Genomic DNA, 17,953 nt, shown 5'->3' on the forward strand with positions numbered 1-17,953 from the left:
ATTGGTGATGGCGTGTATTGGCCGCACTTGGGCCAACGTGTACTGGGGCCTTTAGAAACATCATTTCATTTCATTGTCACTGTCACTGCAGTGCTAATGTCAAAAAATAATATCAACAAGCCGGGAGCAGAAACTGCGAAATATTTGAATTTAATTTATTAATTTGCACTGTTTTGAGCTTTATTGTCTCAATGGAATTAGAAGATGGTTTCGACGATTTACTTGCTGAGATTAGTGAACCGACATCTCCAAAGCAGCCAAAACTTGAATCAGAAACTTTACAGCAAGTTCAACCTGGTAGGTTGCAGTTTTGTTCTCATTATATAGGAATCTTAGTAATATGACTGCATTTCTATATGCATGTTTATAAATCTTCGGGTTGGCTTTAGTATCGTTTGGCAGGCGGACGGGGCTAAAAGTGGTTAAATCTGGTAGAGGGTGGGTCTCCGATTATAACGCTACCACTCTTGTTACAAGGTAATGGATATTTTTCGAGAAATTTACAAAAAATGTTTCTAACCTCAAATCAGATAAAACGCATAATGTCAACGTTATTCGGTGAAACGGAACGTTAAAATGGGCGATCGACAACCGAATGTGTTTTAGTATATCGTCTGTGGTGTACAAATCCGGGAAAAGGAACGCAAAAAATAAATAAATGTCTCTGGTTTTTGCGTTAAGTGTCATTTGTGATTAGCTGTCATTCCGTTTCTCTTCGAGTTGCGTCAATGTACTATGATCAAAGAGTAAAATAATACTATGGAAAAAGAGAGCCCTCTCGCGCAGTTTTTATGCAAGCAACTTTGAAGCGCCATCTGGAGTTTGCGACCAGAAGTATATGACGTGTGCTATACATACGTATACGTACCTATATATATTTATAAACATAAGCATAGTTCCCAATATACCCGTTCGCCGGTAACAAGTTATGTTTAATTTTCTTGTTGTTATGCTTTGAAATACATTACAACAGGAAAATTAAACAAAATACTTTTTACTGGAAAGCGGGTCTACTAGAATCAAATATTTATTTGCTAGGAATTACACAAAAATGACCAAAATACACAGACAAGCGTACGCGCAAGTTATGATGGCGGTCATCTTGTGAAGTATATTGTGTTACTATTACCAATTAACAAAAAGGTCAGATAGGTTCTCAGATTGAGAATTTTTAAAAACAAAGTAGAATTCGTAATTTAAATCATCTTCTAATTATTGAAATACTCTCGTATTTTTGTATAAAAAGGTAAAATAATTAATTTTCAATCTACTTACAGAGACATCTATCGTGAAATAGTTAGCAATATGGCATGTTTTCACGTTTCATTTATAAGATGGCGCTACTTTCTTTACGACAACGCTCAGTCAAGGAAACTGTCCCCCCCCTGACTATGATGTTATTTCAAATAACATCTTATTTCTCTTAGTATGCACGAGCGAGCGAAGCGAGCTCGCGACTTAGGGCACCCCCGACTCGGATAGGTTAGGTTCGAAGGGGATGGCGGGGTCTGCAAGACCCCGCCATTCCCTTCGTGGTTATTTTTTTTTAAACCACCCAGAAGTAGGAGCCCCGCGTAGCGGGGCTCCGTCGACTTTGCCTTTGTTCGTATTGATTAGAAGTACTTGCACTTAATTTTCCGACCGTAGTGGGTGATTATAGTGTTTTGAGGTTAGGTTACAAATATCTATTTTTCTCAAAAATTATGCGTTACCTTGTAACGGGAGTGGTACCAGAGGATAGGGGTGGAGCCCCCCAACACCCTCCCCCCCTTTTCCTCCCCCTCCGCCTGCCAAACGATACTAAATTTTTACCAAATCTTCTACCTTAAGATAATAAATAAGTCATAATATTAAGTTGTTTCTGTAATTATTGATATGAACACAATTTTTTTTCAGGAACATCAAAAGATCCAGTTACCAAACCCGCATCTTCAAAGACGCACTGTGTACTAGTTAATCAAAAACAGGTAAGGTCAAACTAAATATTTATTTCAGTAACTGAATAATAAAACCAATAAAACATAGACTGTTATTATGCGATGAACAAACTATGATGCTATATTGTGTAAACCTAAAAAAGCATAACTCAAAAAAAAAAAATGACAATAAATAAGATCAATCTAGGCATGCCTACTTTGGGCATCAATTTATTGTCCAAGGCCTAAATCTGCTAGTTAGGTATAATCCAAATTGACAAAACATAACTCCTTTATTAACTATTTTTCAGAGAGGTAATCCAGTACTAAAGTTCATCACAAGTGTACCCTGGGAATATGATGATATCATTCCCGACTACGAGGTGGGCAAAACTATATGCCTGCTGTTCCTGTCTCTCCGCTACCACAACATGAACCCTGACTACATACACAACAGAATCAAGGAGCTCGGGAAGAAATATGAACTAAGAGTTCTATTGGTTCAGGTATTTCTATCATCATCAGTCTATCCTCCCACTGGTAGGTACTTTGTTCCTCTTGTGCAGAGAAGGATTTTGTGTTAATCGCCACAGTTGCTGAATGCGGGTTGGCAATTTAAGATCTTATAGACCAGGTTAAGGTTCCTCGTGTAAATGTAGTTTTTTTTTTGGACATGTCATCCAGTATTTATTCATAGTATATTTTTAAATTTATTGACAACTTGTGGGCATTTTTGAATAATTTATTTTATTTTTAAATGCTTTCAATAATTTGTTATATATTCTGCCATACAAAAAATACCTTTTTGTGCATTCATGCCTGGATGTTACATTTGATGGTCTTTATTATCTATGAATAAAAATAAAAAAAAACTAATGGCAAGTAAAAGCATTGCTCTATCAATTCCATTATTTGCTATTTGCTGAATATAGTTAGTAAAAATATATATGTATATCGAAACAGATTTTTCTCTTTTAGGTGGATCTAAAAGAACCTCATTCAACACTAAAGAACTTAACCAGGATATGTCTTTTGACTGACTTAACTCTGATGTTGGCATGGAATCCAGAGGAGGCCGCTAAAATCATTGAAAACTATAAGATCTATGAAAACAAACCACCTGATAGAATCATGGAAAAGATTGAGAATGATCCACATCAGAAGGTAATTATTATTTTTGTAATAACTAGCTTTGAAGGAGTACATAAAGGTAGTAGTAATAAGGGGTATATAATATAAGCAGGAACACAAGAGAGTTCATATGGAAGAACAGAAGTGGGAAGTACATAAGTGGTATGTAGGGATAGAATAGACAATAAAGAAATACATAGTAGTAGATGAGGGAGTGCATAAAAAGAAGTATGACACTTAAATAAATTAGGTTTTATTTTATGGTAGATCTGCCACTCAATTCCACACTTTAACATAAACGTGTATTCCACACACGGAGTTACTTTCGCAATTATAATATTGTAATGGATTTTTAAATTTGTAAAAAGTTTCGATTTAAAAATAAATCGCGTTTCTTTTCTAGGTGATAAATGCATTAACGACTATAAAACCAGTCAACAAAACCGATGCTACGACGCTTATATCAATATTCGGTACGTTAGAAAATATGATAAAAGCATCGGAAGCGAGGCTTGCCGAATGTCCTGGGTTCGGAGCTACGAAAGCAAAGAAACTGTACAAAGCTTTGCACGAACCCTTCTTAAAACGAGCTAATGTTGAAAAAAATACTAATAAAAATTATTTCGAAGGAGATATAAGTATAGAAGATATAGAAAAACTAGAAAATGATGTAGAACAAAATGAGGAAGAAAAACTAGCAAGTACTGAAGAAGTTCCTTCGACAAGCTGATTGTAAGTTAAAGTAACGCCGATAGATGGCGTAAGTTTACCAGTGTAGTTTGAAAAAGATTTTGTGATGTTGTGCCTGAAGAAATGGATGAAATCTTACCAAGGCAATAATAAGTGATTCATAAATAAATACGGTAATTTCAGTACCGAATTAAGAATACGGCATCCTGTTAGGAATAATTATGAAGTTTTCTGTGTAAATATGCATGTAGGGTTTTTTCACCCAGCTAAGATTTTAATTTGTAAGAACATAGTGTGAAATTCCTTTGTATCTTATTTTGTTATTCTTAAATATTTATTTGTTTATCAATTTATCGAAACGTTTGCTGTTATGTTATGAACTAAAACAATTTGTTGCTTGCTACACAAAATCAATAAACAGGTTTTTATCAAGTGCGGCTAATATTTTTTTCATCTCATCTCATTAAAAAGTTCCTATCCCTAGAAAGGGTTTGTTTTCAAGAGTACCTTTTTTTGGTATCGTATGTCGAGGGACGCTCGGCCGTTGCGCGCTTGAACCGCGGCAGCGCGGCCGTCGAGTTCAAAATAAAACAATCAACAGCGAACCGGCTCCGCTCGTGGTTGGACGCGCGCCGCTGTGCCTTTGCCTGCCGTACCGACGAAATAAATAAACATTTGGCGGGAATGTGCTGATTCGAAATTTGAATGTGTTTTCCTTTTTCAATTTTTAATTTATTGAAGACGATTTAGTTTTTTTTTTTTTCTAGAATTATTTTAACTTTTTTTTTGCGAAAAAGTTTGGTTGTACAATTCGTGTTTTGGACCTCAAGTGATGGATTAAGTGGACTAATGTGAAATATTTTGAAGTGTACTGCTGAGTTATTGAAAGGACTGCCCCCTGCATGCGGATTTAAATTCATGGTAAGTGTGAACATAATCTTAATCTTTATTCTTATTTCTTTCTTTATGTTTCGGTGTAGGCACCAATAGGTATTTTTTTGGTTTTTAAAAGTATGTATATCTGAAAGCTGTTGTTAATAGAACGAAATTTTTTTTATAATTAATATTCTACAAAATCAATCTTGCGTGGTTTGTCTTTGGTAATAAAAAATTAATAGATAAAAAACATTTAGATTGTCAACTATTTTTTTTAATCTATATTTTTCCTTTTTTGCACTGCTTAGTTAAAAACCGGTGCAAACCATAAACCAAACTTACGCAAAAGGGAACTTACCTATTAAAAATATAACTGACCAAAAAGTTATAGGAAGCGTCGAAGTCTCACGACTATAACTAAATCTCAGGCCATTGTTATACCACCTAACTGATTACATTATTTCTTCTTGACTAGAATATTAACGAAATCCCAGCACAGACGGCTTGGTCGTATAGTTAGTTCAATGTATAGTTCGTATTCGTAGTTTGAAAGCTAACCGCCTCTGACTGTGGTCCAGAGGCGGCTTGTGACAAAATTGTTTGGGTGTTCACTTGAAAAGTCAAAGTTCCTAATTTATTTGCTGTAAATGTGGTAGAAAAGGTAAAAACAATTAAAATACATAGCGTCAGCAATACTATTTATTTTAAACGACACGGTCATTGAACTCGCGGATAGACTTTCGGTACGCGGAATCTAGAGATAGTCTAGAATATCTTGTCGTCCGATAGACGCTAACTGCAGTTCATTCAACAAATGGTACCGAGATTGTGAATGTTTTTTCATTTTAACTGAAAGATGAGTTAGGTCTTCAACGTCCATTTCAGTCCAAGCAGTCTCACCTCCGCCGGCCGTGCCCGCTTCAAACAAAAGACACGGAAAACAAAATAACTTGTTACACACACTTGTCACATCACAACCACACAACCACGGTGTTTTCACATATTGTTCGGATTTAAACACACGCGTATATGTTTTCGTTTTTGTGGTACATTTTTGCGTAAGGTTAAGTTCAGGCCGTGGCGGTCCCTTTGCCTTCAATTCAAGCCGAATTTGTAAGGTTTTTTCACAGTTGTTAATGAACTCCACATTATAATTGTCCATTTTAACACTCGCTTTAATAGTAATAAGCAACAAGTACAATCTATTTCTACACGTATGTGATTATTAATTTAAAAAATCCCGAATTAGTAATTACATTCGCCGTTCGCGCGCATGCATGATCTGTCATCTGTTTGTTTATATCAGAGTGGCAACGTCGCGCGCAATCGCTGTCGGGCGCGCGCGATTGGTAAAATAGACCGACCGGCAACGTCGCGTGAGCGGCGCTCCAAAATTGGCTATTTTTGCATATAAAATCTTTTGTTTCACGCGCAAGCCTATGCCGAAATTTCTCTTTCACTCCTGTTGGATTTCGTATTATGCAATGTATTGAATCCTGTTTCATTGGAGCGCAATCGCGAGCGCTCCGCTTCGCGCGTTACCTATGACATGATGGTGTATGCCGTGTATGGTATGACGGGTGTGGGCAGGGTAGGTAATGTGTAAAGGTCTTTTTTTATTAGTATTTATATTAATTCTTTACAATAGTTTAAAAATTATAATATTAGTAATGAATTTAAGGAGTTTAATTTTGTTATTAAGTAGGTACCTATATTTTTTTATGAGAGGGAGTTCACTGCACCAGCGCTCCTTAGGGCGAGCCGCCTCTGCTGTGGTCAAAGCACTGCGAATGACCGTGAGCTTGGAGTTCAGTTTAAAGAGGTCTTGACGTCAATTTTCTGATCAAAAATAATTCCTTGTGAAGATGGACTTACGGCCAATTCATAACATATCTCTATCTGCGGTCTATTTATTCTTACCTATTATCTAATTTTAAGGGAAAAATAAATAAATAAAATCTCCAGTAAAGTTTTTTAGGAACTGGCCACAGGAGGGTTCTGATTGCCTTAACGCGTCAAAAATGAAATAGATACTACACTTTATTCCAATTAAAATAATTGTCCAATGAGCCAGTCTGTCTTTTTCGAAACTGTGAGTCGTTAAATCTACCTCACGGACTACAAAGTCTCCCTTGACATTCTATTGTTTCAAAATACATCAGCATATTCATGCGAAGCAGGCTTGTCATAAAATTCTTTTTGCCTTTGCCTTGTAGCAATTTCACCGGCGTATTCAAAGCAAACTTGTCAGTGTCAAAATATGGAGAATACCTAGCAAAAATAGAGTTTCCTCTGCAGTAAATTAAATAATTTAATTTCGAACTTATGATAACTTGAATTTATTGGTCTGGTATACTAACTACATATACTGTAGCTGATTAGGTGCTATAATTCCTCCCACACTAGTCTAATGAACAATACTTTATGTCCAAGTTGTTCCGATAGACAGATACAGAAACCTTTATTACTATGTTCCTAAACAATATTGTTCCGTCTAGTCTACAGCAAATAGCAATTAACATAATAGAGTTATTACTAAATGTATCTTAAGTCGGCCACATCGACATTTGCCTACATTACGGTTTTAGAAATAAGTCTTTCTCAACGGAGAAAGGATTTGCAACATAAAGTGATACAAATTGTGTGTCTACTATGTAATCATGCAGTTAATATTAGGGTAGACTGGGTACAGTTGTGCCAATTTTCGTTTGATCACCAATAATTTTGATATTTGACTAATTAGCTCGCAGAAAAGGAACTTGTATCGCAATTTGTACATTTGTGTACGTAAAAACACTCATATATTGTTCCTTAATACAATGTATTACTCATAAGATCAATTTAAAAAAAAATGGGAAAGTGTCACAACCGGCCACATACCAAGGGCGGTTGTGACATGCATAAACATATATCAAAATGGTCTATAATATCTTTTATTGTAGAAATGTTTAACATAATAAGCTTACAAACATAGTTTTAACAATCAACAAAACAACATTTGCTCTGTTCAAACTTGTAGCTGTAGAAAGGCTTGTAGCTTGAGCTACACGTACGAAATCCCTTGTTTCACTTCTTCATCGGCATCTTTTTATTTTTTGATATCACACTGCGCTCTTTCGGTCTTCCGCAAACGTATCCTGGACATCTAAAAGCAAAAAACAATAATATGAGATTTATTATATGTAAAGATATTCGTCACAACCGTACCCAAAAAAATTGACACAACCGTACCCAACGCATCATTTTGAAAACAAAAAATCGCCATGATTTTGCCAAATACTTTACGTAAAAAGAAATCACTTGTAATTAAATATTAATATTCAACTTTTAAAGAAAAAAATAACAAGATAATCTATCTGTATAAAAATAACAGTAATTAGGAAACGAAATCGAACAAAAATACTTACTTTTGATTGTTGAAAAGCAATGTGGGCTCCTGCTTACGTCAACGTCGTGCGCCGGCTAACGCAATACTGGGGAACGTGTTTAGGCTTGTGAGCCACGTCTTTCTCCCTCACAACCTCCCCCGTTTTACGTATAGTTTCGTTACAACTGCGACTGTCACTACCGTACCCTGGCACAACCGTACCCAGTTTACCCTAATGTTTGCATGACTCAATATTAGACCACCTTGACGCTTTTGAATTGAGATTAATTACTTTTTTGCACGTCAAAAAAGACTGAGTCAATAGTTTGCAAGAAATAATTAGCTCGGAAAAAATGTTACTGAATCAATTGTTCCAGCTATTCAATTTTACAGTCTCTGTCCATAATAATGAGCCGAGTAGTCCACTTAAAATTCGCCATCATTAGCGTATTTTGTCGACAAATTAGAAAATCTCTACCAAATTCCAAACTTTGCATTCAAGAACAAACAACTGAATCAACAGTTTAATCAACGCCTGACCCTATTTCACCCAAATACGAGTTTAATACCTTAACGTATTCCGTTACAATATTTGTACACCAGTTGTAACACTACCAACATAATGGTGGAAATAAACGATTGTTTCTTAATAGCATTCGAATGATTTAAAACCGCATCTACGCCTTAATCATCATTTAAAAATAATATATGCCTACTATCACGGAGTGCTGTAGCTAACTTATAATTACGAGTACACTGCAGCAATTTTGTAAGGCATACAAAAAATAATGGCATGGTTCATACGGCTATGAGTGCCGGTTTCGAGAGGCTACTTATTTAAAAGTGCGACTATATAACAGGTGAACTGGGCACGTGCCTCTTGCCAGGTGGAGAAGCAATTTTTTTAATGCCTGTATAATTAACTACGTCCATAGAGATAAATAGACCTGTCGTACTGGGTTATTGGAGAACTGCTGAATTGGGAAGAATTAAATTGTTGGGTCTATAAAATAAAATTTTCTTGGGCTTATAGAGCTTATAGAGCCTGTTTTCTTAGGCGAAAATATTACCTACATTGGATTTAGGATCCAATGGAGGCTTTAAAACTTGATTCGTATTCTGTTCATTTGGTATTAAAACGAATTCTAAATCAACGAACAGGTTTCTTCGATTAATATTTAAATTGAGCTACCGTTCTCGGAGATCTGGAAGAATTGAGTGGCTGCCGTATGCATACAAGTTAACAAGCTCACGGATGGTTCCCCGTTATATAAATATGTTGATAGGCGATTCTGTCATTGCACAGATCCTAGCATTTATCAACAGTTATATTTCCGCGGTGTGCAATTATTTAATGCGCCTAAGCATGAAATATCGCATGCTCGATTTAACCCACTTGTAACTAGTACGTAGGACACGATATTTTCGTGTCACAAGGCAGCTATGTCGTGTCAACTGTTTGTTTATGAAGTTTTCTAATTGGCGTGTGGTCTTATGGAAGGAATAGTTTCTTGTTAAGAGATTGGATTGGATTCAATCGATAAGAGAATTGAATTCTTTGATCTAAGTCTTTCCTTATGAGATCATAGACTCTAGTCATTTCTTCATAAATCTTTGATACCTCTCTATCGTCAATGGTTTGCATTATCCTTTAGCTTTCTTTATAAATCTTATGAATACCTTATTGTTTTATTGTCATGGTTGATGTAACTATGAGTATATGATCAGGCTCGAGGCCACATCGTGATCATCTCGAGAACTTCGTGTGACGAGTATGTCTCTGGCGGTGATCGTGATTGCTTTCATCGAGATATGGGCCACATCACGACTGGCTAATCTCAGCCAATCTACCATTGAACGTTGGAACTTGTAAACAATAGACCGCGGGAACTATGGTTTGTGAAACTGTGACAAACATATGCGAATACGAATGTCTAACGTATGTACCGAGAGAAACAAGCTATGTTTACCTGTCCGAGTTTCAGTAATAATTTTCAATTAAGCTTTAATGTTCCCAATGCAAGCATCAGTCAGTAAAGAACGTCATATGTTATGGAATTGCGTATGACAAATTGAATACATTGAATAAACAATATGATCGAGAGCACATTACCACTTCATAATCAAATAATGTTTGGCTGATAGATACATAATCGCCAATAATAGCGCGTGACATCATTTTGCTGAAGCTTTAGTTACAATATAGTTCACATGTGTTTATGGGGTACGAGTATATTTTGACCAAATTATGTGTTAATGCTGCGTAAATATGAGCAAAACTGTGTACCTATTTTGTAAGAGAATGTCGCAATATTGTTTTGCACGGAGATGTATCATGTTAGGGGTGCTGTATTTTCTTGTTGACGAGTGTCTGTCTGTATATCCATACCTACACAATGGAAGGAGTTGCTTCATAAGTCCAGAGTTGTGTACTCTATGGGGCTTTTTGTTGACCAGTACATTGAGGAATGAGGGTCATTAATGTGTAATGTCCCACGTTGACACCTCTTTTCAAGTTGCTGTAGGTATTTTAGACGTAACGCCTTCGTCGTCACGCGAATCAGTTACGCTACTTAGACATTGTATAATTCAATTCAATTTTAGATGACTTTGTGCTCTGCGATCGTTGGTGGTCTAATGAAAGTTTTAATAAGTGTATCTACGGGATTTATTATATGTACTTGCCTTATGTGGCCATCCATTAGTACCTAGTATGTATGTAGTTGTGTGTTCTACTTCTCATATGTAAAGTGGTTAGTGGCATTAGGTTTTATGAATATTGAAATTTAAATATTCTGGTTTACCTTTACCTCTGTTTGGATGGTAGATACTGTTCTTTAATTGCCTAGTTTGCTTAAAGGTAGAACTTTTTTTCTGGCGATGGCGCTATATACCTAATTAGAGATTTTTCGAGATGAAGGTAGCTATAGATTTAATTAATTCTTTGCCAATTAACTGAGTATCTGGATAATGGAACTTTGACATGACGTTTAATATTGTGTGAAATAATGTGCTGCTACCGAAATTACTAGCTGATCATGACAGTGTTGTTTACTGACCTGCTGTTTTTATTAGTTTCGGAGCCAAATGTGTTTATCGTATAGGAGGAATAGTGTCATAAAATAATAATAGTAATATTATGCGCGGCGCAGCGTTTTGACTCGTGCCATCTCGCGGGTCGGCGACTCGTCGCACGCGCAGCCTCCGCTTCTTCCTCTTTTTGTAACGTGTAATCAAGTTCGTGACGTTGGCATGTGTGCGTTCCTTTTAATGGTGTGCGCACGTGTGTTGTAAGAAAACTTTGTCTGTCTGCGGCTACACGTCGACGTGTAAATTTCAGACCGATTTCGATTATATTTTTATGTTTCGTGCCGAATAATTAAACCTACCTGTCTGAGTTTGAAGATTGGCTAGACATTCTATAAATAGATTTTATTATTTTTAACTGGTTCTAAACTAATTTATTGCGTGTTATTCGTCTATTTCTTGTACCTCTTTTGATGTGTAAGTATAGGTACGATGAAACTGACACTGACTACAATATTGATTTAGAGGACTTAAAGTCTAAAGTGCCTTTTCTTTCTTTCAAAAGCCATCAATCAATAACCTTGTCAGTTGAATACTTGGAAGAACTTAACTGCCTACCTAATGCCATCTAACCTCAAATACCCTCGGGGTTTAGGTCAAAGGTAGGCGCTCCACTTAAAACTAGTATCCAGCTATGTCACGGCTAAACTAGAAAGAAACGGCTTCGATAGTCCATGTCTAGTGAGCGGAAGAGGCAAAAAATGTGGAACATATTCTTTTTGTGTTATTCTCTTTTAGCTTGAGGCTTCATTCCGACCGCAATGGCAAGACAATTATCTGAAGAATGTATGCAGCTCTCATTGATTCTGATTGGACTATCCCCATGATCTTGGAATAATTACAATGTATTGCAATGACTAGTTAACATACATTCAGCAATGCAGTGCAACTGAATCGTCTTCTTGTTAGAGAGCCAGGTTAAAGTACTTTTGATAGGTAGTACAAGCAATGGCTTGTTTTTATTGCGAGTGAAGCACGTAGCTAACATATCTATTAGCATTCAGTAGAGCATTGATCAGACATGGGCTATAACATTTTTATGAGGATACAAAGTTACGTGCGTCTTGTGGACGTACCTCATAGTTCGAGACACACTTTATAGGTGCTCGAGTCAAAGGGAATGCTTTTAAGGTTATCAACTCAAAATTATTTATTACTAATGGAACACTTTTACGCTTTCTTTACCTAAGTTTTTGTGTGAAGTTGGATTTTTTGTTCTCATGGTAATGTGCAACCACTTGAGCGTTTTCTTATTTTTTCTGCAGTGTGAGCGGCTTTGATGCCGAATCACACGCTAAGTTAACCGCTTGAGATAAGTTTTTTAGATTAAAACCTAAGAATAATATTTTTCTCAGAATTAGCTATCTAACTTGTCACTTCGCACTTAATTCAACTGCAAATGTAAAGTGTGACTCCAAGTGGTATTTCTGCGTTTAAATCATATCTTTATCATGTTTTAAATATTTCAACAGATTCTGAAATTACGGTAAACAAACACTTAAAGTAACCGTCAATTATTTATCAATTTCTATGGATGGAACCAGTCACCGGGTAAAAGGAACGTGACGTAGCAATAAACAACAATTGCTTGATTGCTGCCCAAACTAACATGTTATTAAGCTTTTAAAGAACGTTTAGTGACAAAACGCATCATCATACATGAAACGTGATTGAAGTCTTATTTCTCCGTCGAGAATGCTACGAATACAATTGAAAGTTATAATTATAATTACCTCGAATAAAAAATTAATAGCTACTATACTTTTTTTGGTTAGAGCGCATTTCTAGAAAGTAATAGACAAAGCCTTTGAGGAAAGAAGTGAAATGTCTTACAACACGAGATAAAAAGTGAATCTTGAGCGTATCTAACTCAGGAATGAGGATTGCGGTCGTCAGACTGATCATTTCGGTGATTACAAGCGTCGTTGTTATCCACGTGGTCTTAGAGTCCATTCTCCCGTAAAAAGTGCAAGAACTTATGATTTAGAAATAAATCATAAATATAATATAGTAATTCTATTACTGTGATAAGGTTTTTATGGTCGTATATGTGATGGTATTTTAAATCGTATGCTCTACTTGCCAGGATTCAATCAAAACTTTTGAGGTAGGTACTTTGTAGAATCACTATAAATTCAAATATATTTCATCGATAAAACTATCTATGGTAGGTTACCTGAAGAAATCTTCAGCCAAGTTAAAAGCTTGATTCTTCAAAGTCATCTTAATTAAGAAGGCTGCTGTAATTCCTAAAGGAGTCTAAAGTCTGAAGATTTTATATCCCAAGAATGCTAACGAAACCAAGTTGTGGAGCATAACACTTGAGATTAATTATTTTGGGTGCACGGATTATGCACGCTCTGTCCGAACCGACGCTGTTATGGGGTTTTTAACCCTTTTATACTTTTGTAATTTAATTGTTGGTTACGTTTTATTGAGCATCTCGAAGATTAAAATGCATCCATGTTGGGTTTTAATTAAGAAAGCTTTAGATTATAATTGATTGTGATGTTTTTATTAACGCAAAGAAGTTAGTTACAAGTGTTGAAGCTTAGTATGTGGTTAGAGAGTTTGGAGAAAGAAGAATGACGAAATAGAAATGATGAGAATTTTAATTATACACAACACAATGTTTACTGCTGCCGAATGTTCTGTACCGAGCCGTTTCAACTTACTACAAATATTTATGCTCTGGAATCTGTAATCACAATCTCAGTTACTTGTAACAGAATCTGTAAATAAAAACCGAGACGGGAACGTGTTGTGTTGCGTAACAAGCAAATGATATCCAGGAATTAACCCCGTTTTTTGTGAAATTATCGATGGATCGGAAGTGTGGCCAGTAACTGACTGTGAAATAGCCCAGCATGCTTGCTTAGTATTTAGAAACAACATGTAAACTCAACACGTACGCGGGCATTTGCATCACAAATATATTGGCGCCTTTAATGGAATCTATAACATTAGGATAGAAAAGAAAGAATTCCTTTACGGCGATGCAGTATTTGTTACGATACAAATATTTTATAATTGGAAGCATTTGCACATATATGTATGTACTACCATACCTAAGTTCATTCTTAAATTATATTCTTGATACTTTTCCCCCCTTTTGACCGAGGTAAAAGGTTGGTTAAAAATCCGATTCATGAAACTACAGGTGATTCCAAAATTCGTTCATAAATCATGCGGTTTGAAATAAACCGTTTTATTGCAAGGCGTTTCGCAGAAGCCCGCACATGTGCCATGTGCATGCGACGCACCACAGGGCGCCGGCGCACGACTTGCAACACTAATTTGGACAAATCAGCGCCAAGCCCTGATTCTTTATTCCCATTGTATAAACTGAAAGAAATAAAAATAAGTTATCGACAAATGAATGTGCAACGTAATTGGGGCATTTAAATTAAGTCTTGTTTTGTTTGGTAACTTTGAACGGATTTCAGGCTTTATTTTAACAATCTTAATTAAATCAGTTTTTTTTGTAACTCGGTCTTAGTTTAGTTATGCGGATGGCTTCTGTTTTAATAGCTGATAATAATTAGCAGCAAGTATGGCTGTAGCTCTGTTAATTGCCATTATTGCTCCTTACTTAGGATCTTGTTATGTCTTTCGGGCACGTTTTTATAAACAACTCGCTATGCATTCTTGCACAAAAGCGTCTAGCTGCCATATCGCGTGAACATTCTTTTGTTATATTTTTTAGATTTCTATATTGTTGTTACAAGATTCTGGTGCCTATTTTCTACATTTACCAGTGGAACGAATTTTGAAAAGCACCTGATGTACGTCATCCCGTTAGAGTGAAGGATCTATTGTGTTTCGTGTTGCAAAACCTATTACTGTTTTGCTAACATAATTTTCACGGGCTGTCACGAACAATCAATCGGTAATTAGGTAGCTTTGCAACAGTTTGCCTGCCCTCAACAAAGGTTGACAACAAATGACACAGTTCATTGTTGTCCCGTAGCTCTAACAATGCTCGTGACTTGACTAGTGAAAGGAATCGGCTAATGAATCATTGTGTAATTAAATATGAAAACTCGCCTTATTAACCCCAATGTAACAATTATATGAATGAGAAATCAGAACACGATAGTCGACTCCGCCCCTCGATTGTCTTGTCTAGGCTGTGTGAACGTTTCATCAAATGTAGCTACGAGTTGTCTACTTCTAACTGATATTCTTACATTTTCACGTTATGGCAATAAAACGTGATGAGATTGCTCTATTTATTCTTTTTGACTATAAAAACCAGTCTCGACTAAATGTAGAGCGCACTTGCACTAAAATTCGCAATAAAAAAATCTTAGGATTTCCTTATATGATTTTTATACCAGACAATAAGTAAAAATTCTGCTTGAAAATAATTATTCTTTAGGTACATACACATATATTGTACAAAGGTTTAAATAAATCTTCAGATATTCCGACAGCTCCATACATCACTGTTGTAAACCAAATTGCAGATATAACAGTTGCTGTATTTTTTTCAGATATCGAAATGTGGCGAGTGAATGGATTACTATAGTGCTTTCTTCAAAATGGCGGGTTGGTGATTAAAATGGCGCCAACAATGGTGACTCCCGCGCACGAACGTTACGCGCGTGACGTTGAACTCCGACCCCAGCATTCGAGAGATGGATCTCGAGATTCGGGCATCTTTCACACCACTAAGGGACTTTGGAATGCTCCTGGACAGAACAATTGCTTTTTGAATAGTGCTGTACAGGTGAGTTATTTTTATTACCATCTTGTTATTTGTGTATGATAAACGTCAAATGCGAAAAAAACAATAAGCTGAACTCTCTGAATCGCGATACAATTGATTCCGTAACAAAAAGTCATGTTTCAAATAATGTTCTGTCGGGAACCACTAGATTCGCATTTGTTTTTTACCTAGGACAAACTGCAGTTACATTCTGTGCAACATACATGTTCTGCACATACGTGAACTGTCTGACCTTCACTTATAGGATTGTTTAATGAGCTTTAGCAAAATTCCTCGAAGGTTGAAGGCAAACAAGTACATAAAAGGCTGTATGCGAAGTTCAAGCATCTGATTGTTTAAACATCGTAGGTGGTGTGTTGATACGTAGCTCACCCGTGTCACGTCCATATATTAGAAGATAGACGTGAGATTTTTAATATAATGCGTCATTGTTATTTCTGGTGAAAACATGCCTATTAGCAAAGTCTACGAATTGGGAAGCACTTAATTATGATATGCTAGAGATTGATATCTATAACATGTTTAACACATAATGCCGATGTTTTAGCTGCTTTTTAAACGATATAATTTGGTTATTTTACACGCTGTATATAAACAACGTTAATCTAAATTTTTAAACGATCTTATTTATTTATAACTTAATACATATTCATGCTTAATGTTAGCAACGATGATGATTAGAATCATTAACGAGATACTAACGATCACTAACGTTGATTACTGAGTTAAACTATAGGCATTTATTTTCGTTCGTGGAAAGATTTCATTTTTAAGTTGGCGTAAATAATATTCGGAGATAAATTCGAAGATAAACGAGAAGCATTAGTGGGCTGTCATTCGCACGCCTCGGAGCATTATTCAAATTTCATCAAGTAAGCCGGGGTTAATCCTCTATCTGGAATATTTAACAAAGCATTATTTCTTATCACGCTTAGATATTAAGAGCGAAGTTTGAAATACGGTTGTATTAGTGGGTGTTCTTACGAAGTGTTGGCTTAAAAGCTTTCCTTTTTTGTTTGTCATTAATCAATGGGGATAGTAGCAATTATAATACTTAAAACTTTTTCATTGTGATCCAATTTTTCTTATGTCTGTTATGCACTATCAGAATAATATAACAAACTAACGAGATGTAACTGTATATTGTTGTTCTTTGTTCGGACTTTCTCTAAGGCTCAGTTTGTTATAAAATACTGCTACTTCCACATAATATGGTCAAAGGTAAACATTCAAATTATAAGCGGACAATATGGTTTGGTGACACATGTAAGAAGTAACGGCGTGTACTCATTTACACCGGTTCTCTTAATAAATCTTACAATCGAAAATGAATCATAATGATATGAGCTTAAAGCTCAATCTTGCGTCTTTTTTCTAGCTGATGATGACACTGTTGGCTATTTCCATTAGGGGTCGTTTGTTGACGTGACTTCTATACTAATAAAGTGTAGAACCTGTTTAGAGCCTTTTTGTAGCAGCGTCAATATTTTGAAGTAGCTGGTGGGCCCCAAAATATGTATCGAATTACAGACGACATAATTTGAACATGAGAATTTTTAGATGGTTCCTCTACCTGATACAAATTAGGGTCACAACTTGAAGCTTCTGAGGATGACGTTATTTGAACGTAATTGGAGATGCTTAGAAATAAACTCGAAGAAAAAGAAAGGCACGCTTTCTGAAACCGAAAATTTCATTTCTTGCCGTTGTTTTCACAAAACAACAATATGTTAATTACTGGCTTATCTTCCGCGCGTGTCATATTCTCGCGAAGAGAAAGACGTCGATGAAGTGGTAAGTTTTTGTACAATAACCACTTATGTAGTGTTACATTTCCCACATCGGCGTCGTCTCACCAGCAGTCTACATCGTCTAACGAAAATGTTACGTCGTGCCGGTAATAGGTTTAGCGCGATCGTGGGAACAACACGGCTGTCTTAATTACTAAAACATCGAATTACTGTTATCGATTGATTTGAATAAAGAGATAAGAAGTATTAAGCGCGAAATTAATAGACGAAATGTGAAATGTTGACAGCCTCTAAAACTTTGAGGCTCTTGAATGGGAACACCATTATTAACAACCCAGAAGTTTTATAAACTCGTTTTAAAATAGTGAAATGTTTACAGCATACCTTACATTCAGTGCATTCT

General features: G+C 36.0%; 2 protein-coding genes and 1 long non-coding RNA gene across 3 annotated transcripts in view; 2 read left to right on the forward strand and 1 right to left on the reverse strand.

Annotated features, from left to right (window-relative positions):
• The first annotated feature begins 71 nt into the window (after nt 1–71).
• LOC124631749 (DNA excision repair protein ERCC-1) lies at nt 72–4,169 on the forward strand. The gene is made up of 5 exons (XM_047166330.1): nt 72–297; nt 1,897–1,967; nt 2,228–2,422; nt 2,895–3,080; nt 3,451–4,169. Exons 1-5 carry the CDS (start codon nt 192–194, stop codon nt 3,775–3,777), a joined length of 885 nt encoding a protein of 294 aa, XP_047022286.1. The 5' UTR covers nt 72–191; the 3' UTR covers nt 3,778–4,169.
• Nucleotides 4,170–4,314: 145 nt separating this feature from the next.
• The window catches only part of LOC124631744, a 71,304-nt gene continuing 57,665 nt past the window's right edge, over nt 4,315–17,953 (forward strand). Inside the window, exons 1-2 of the mRNA XM_047166321.1 lie at nt 4,315–4,658; nt 15,564–15,799. Of these exons, the coding sequence (XP_047022277.1) occupies nt 15,632–15,799 (168 nt within the window). The 5' untranslated portion in view covers nt 4,315–4,658; nt 15,564–15,631. The remainder of the gene's footprint in view (nt 4,659–15,563; nt 15,800–17,953) is intronic.
• On the reverse strand, nt 7,531–8,208 carry LOC124631750. The gene is made up of 2 exons (XR_006984540.1): nt 8,021–8,208; nt 7,531–7,758 (listed from the first exon to the last, which is right to left on the reverse strand). It is a non-coding gene; the product is annotated as an uncharacterized LOC124631750 (long non-coding RNA).

This window comes from Helicoverpa zea, chromosome 7 (genome assembly GCF_022581195.2).
Source record: "Helicoverpa zea isolate HzStark_Cry1AcR chromosome 7, ilHelZeax1.1, whole genome shotgun sequence".
NCBI classification, from domain to species: domain Eukaryota; kingdom Metazoa; phylum Arthropoda; class Insecta; order Lepidoptera; family Noctuidae; genus Helicoverpa; species Helicoverpa zea.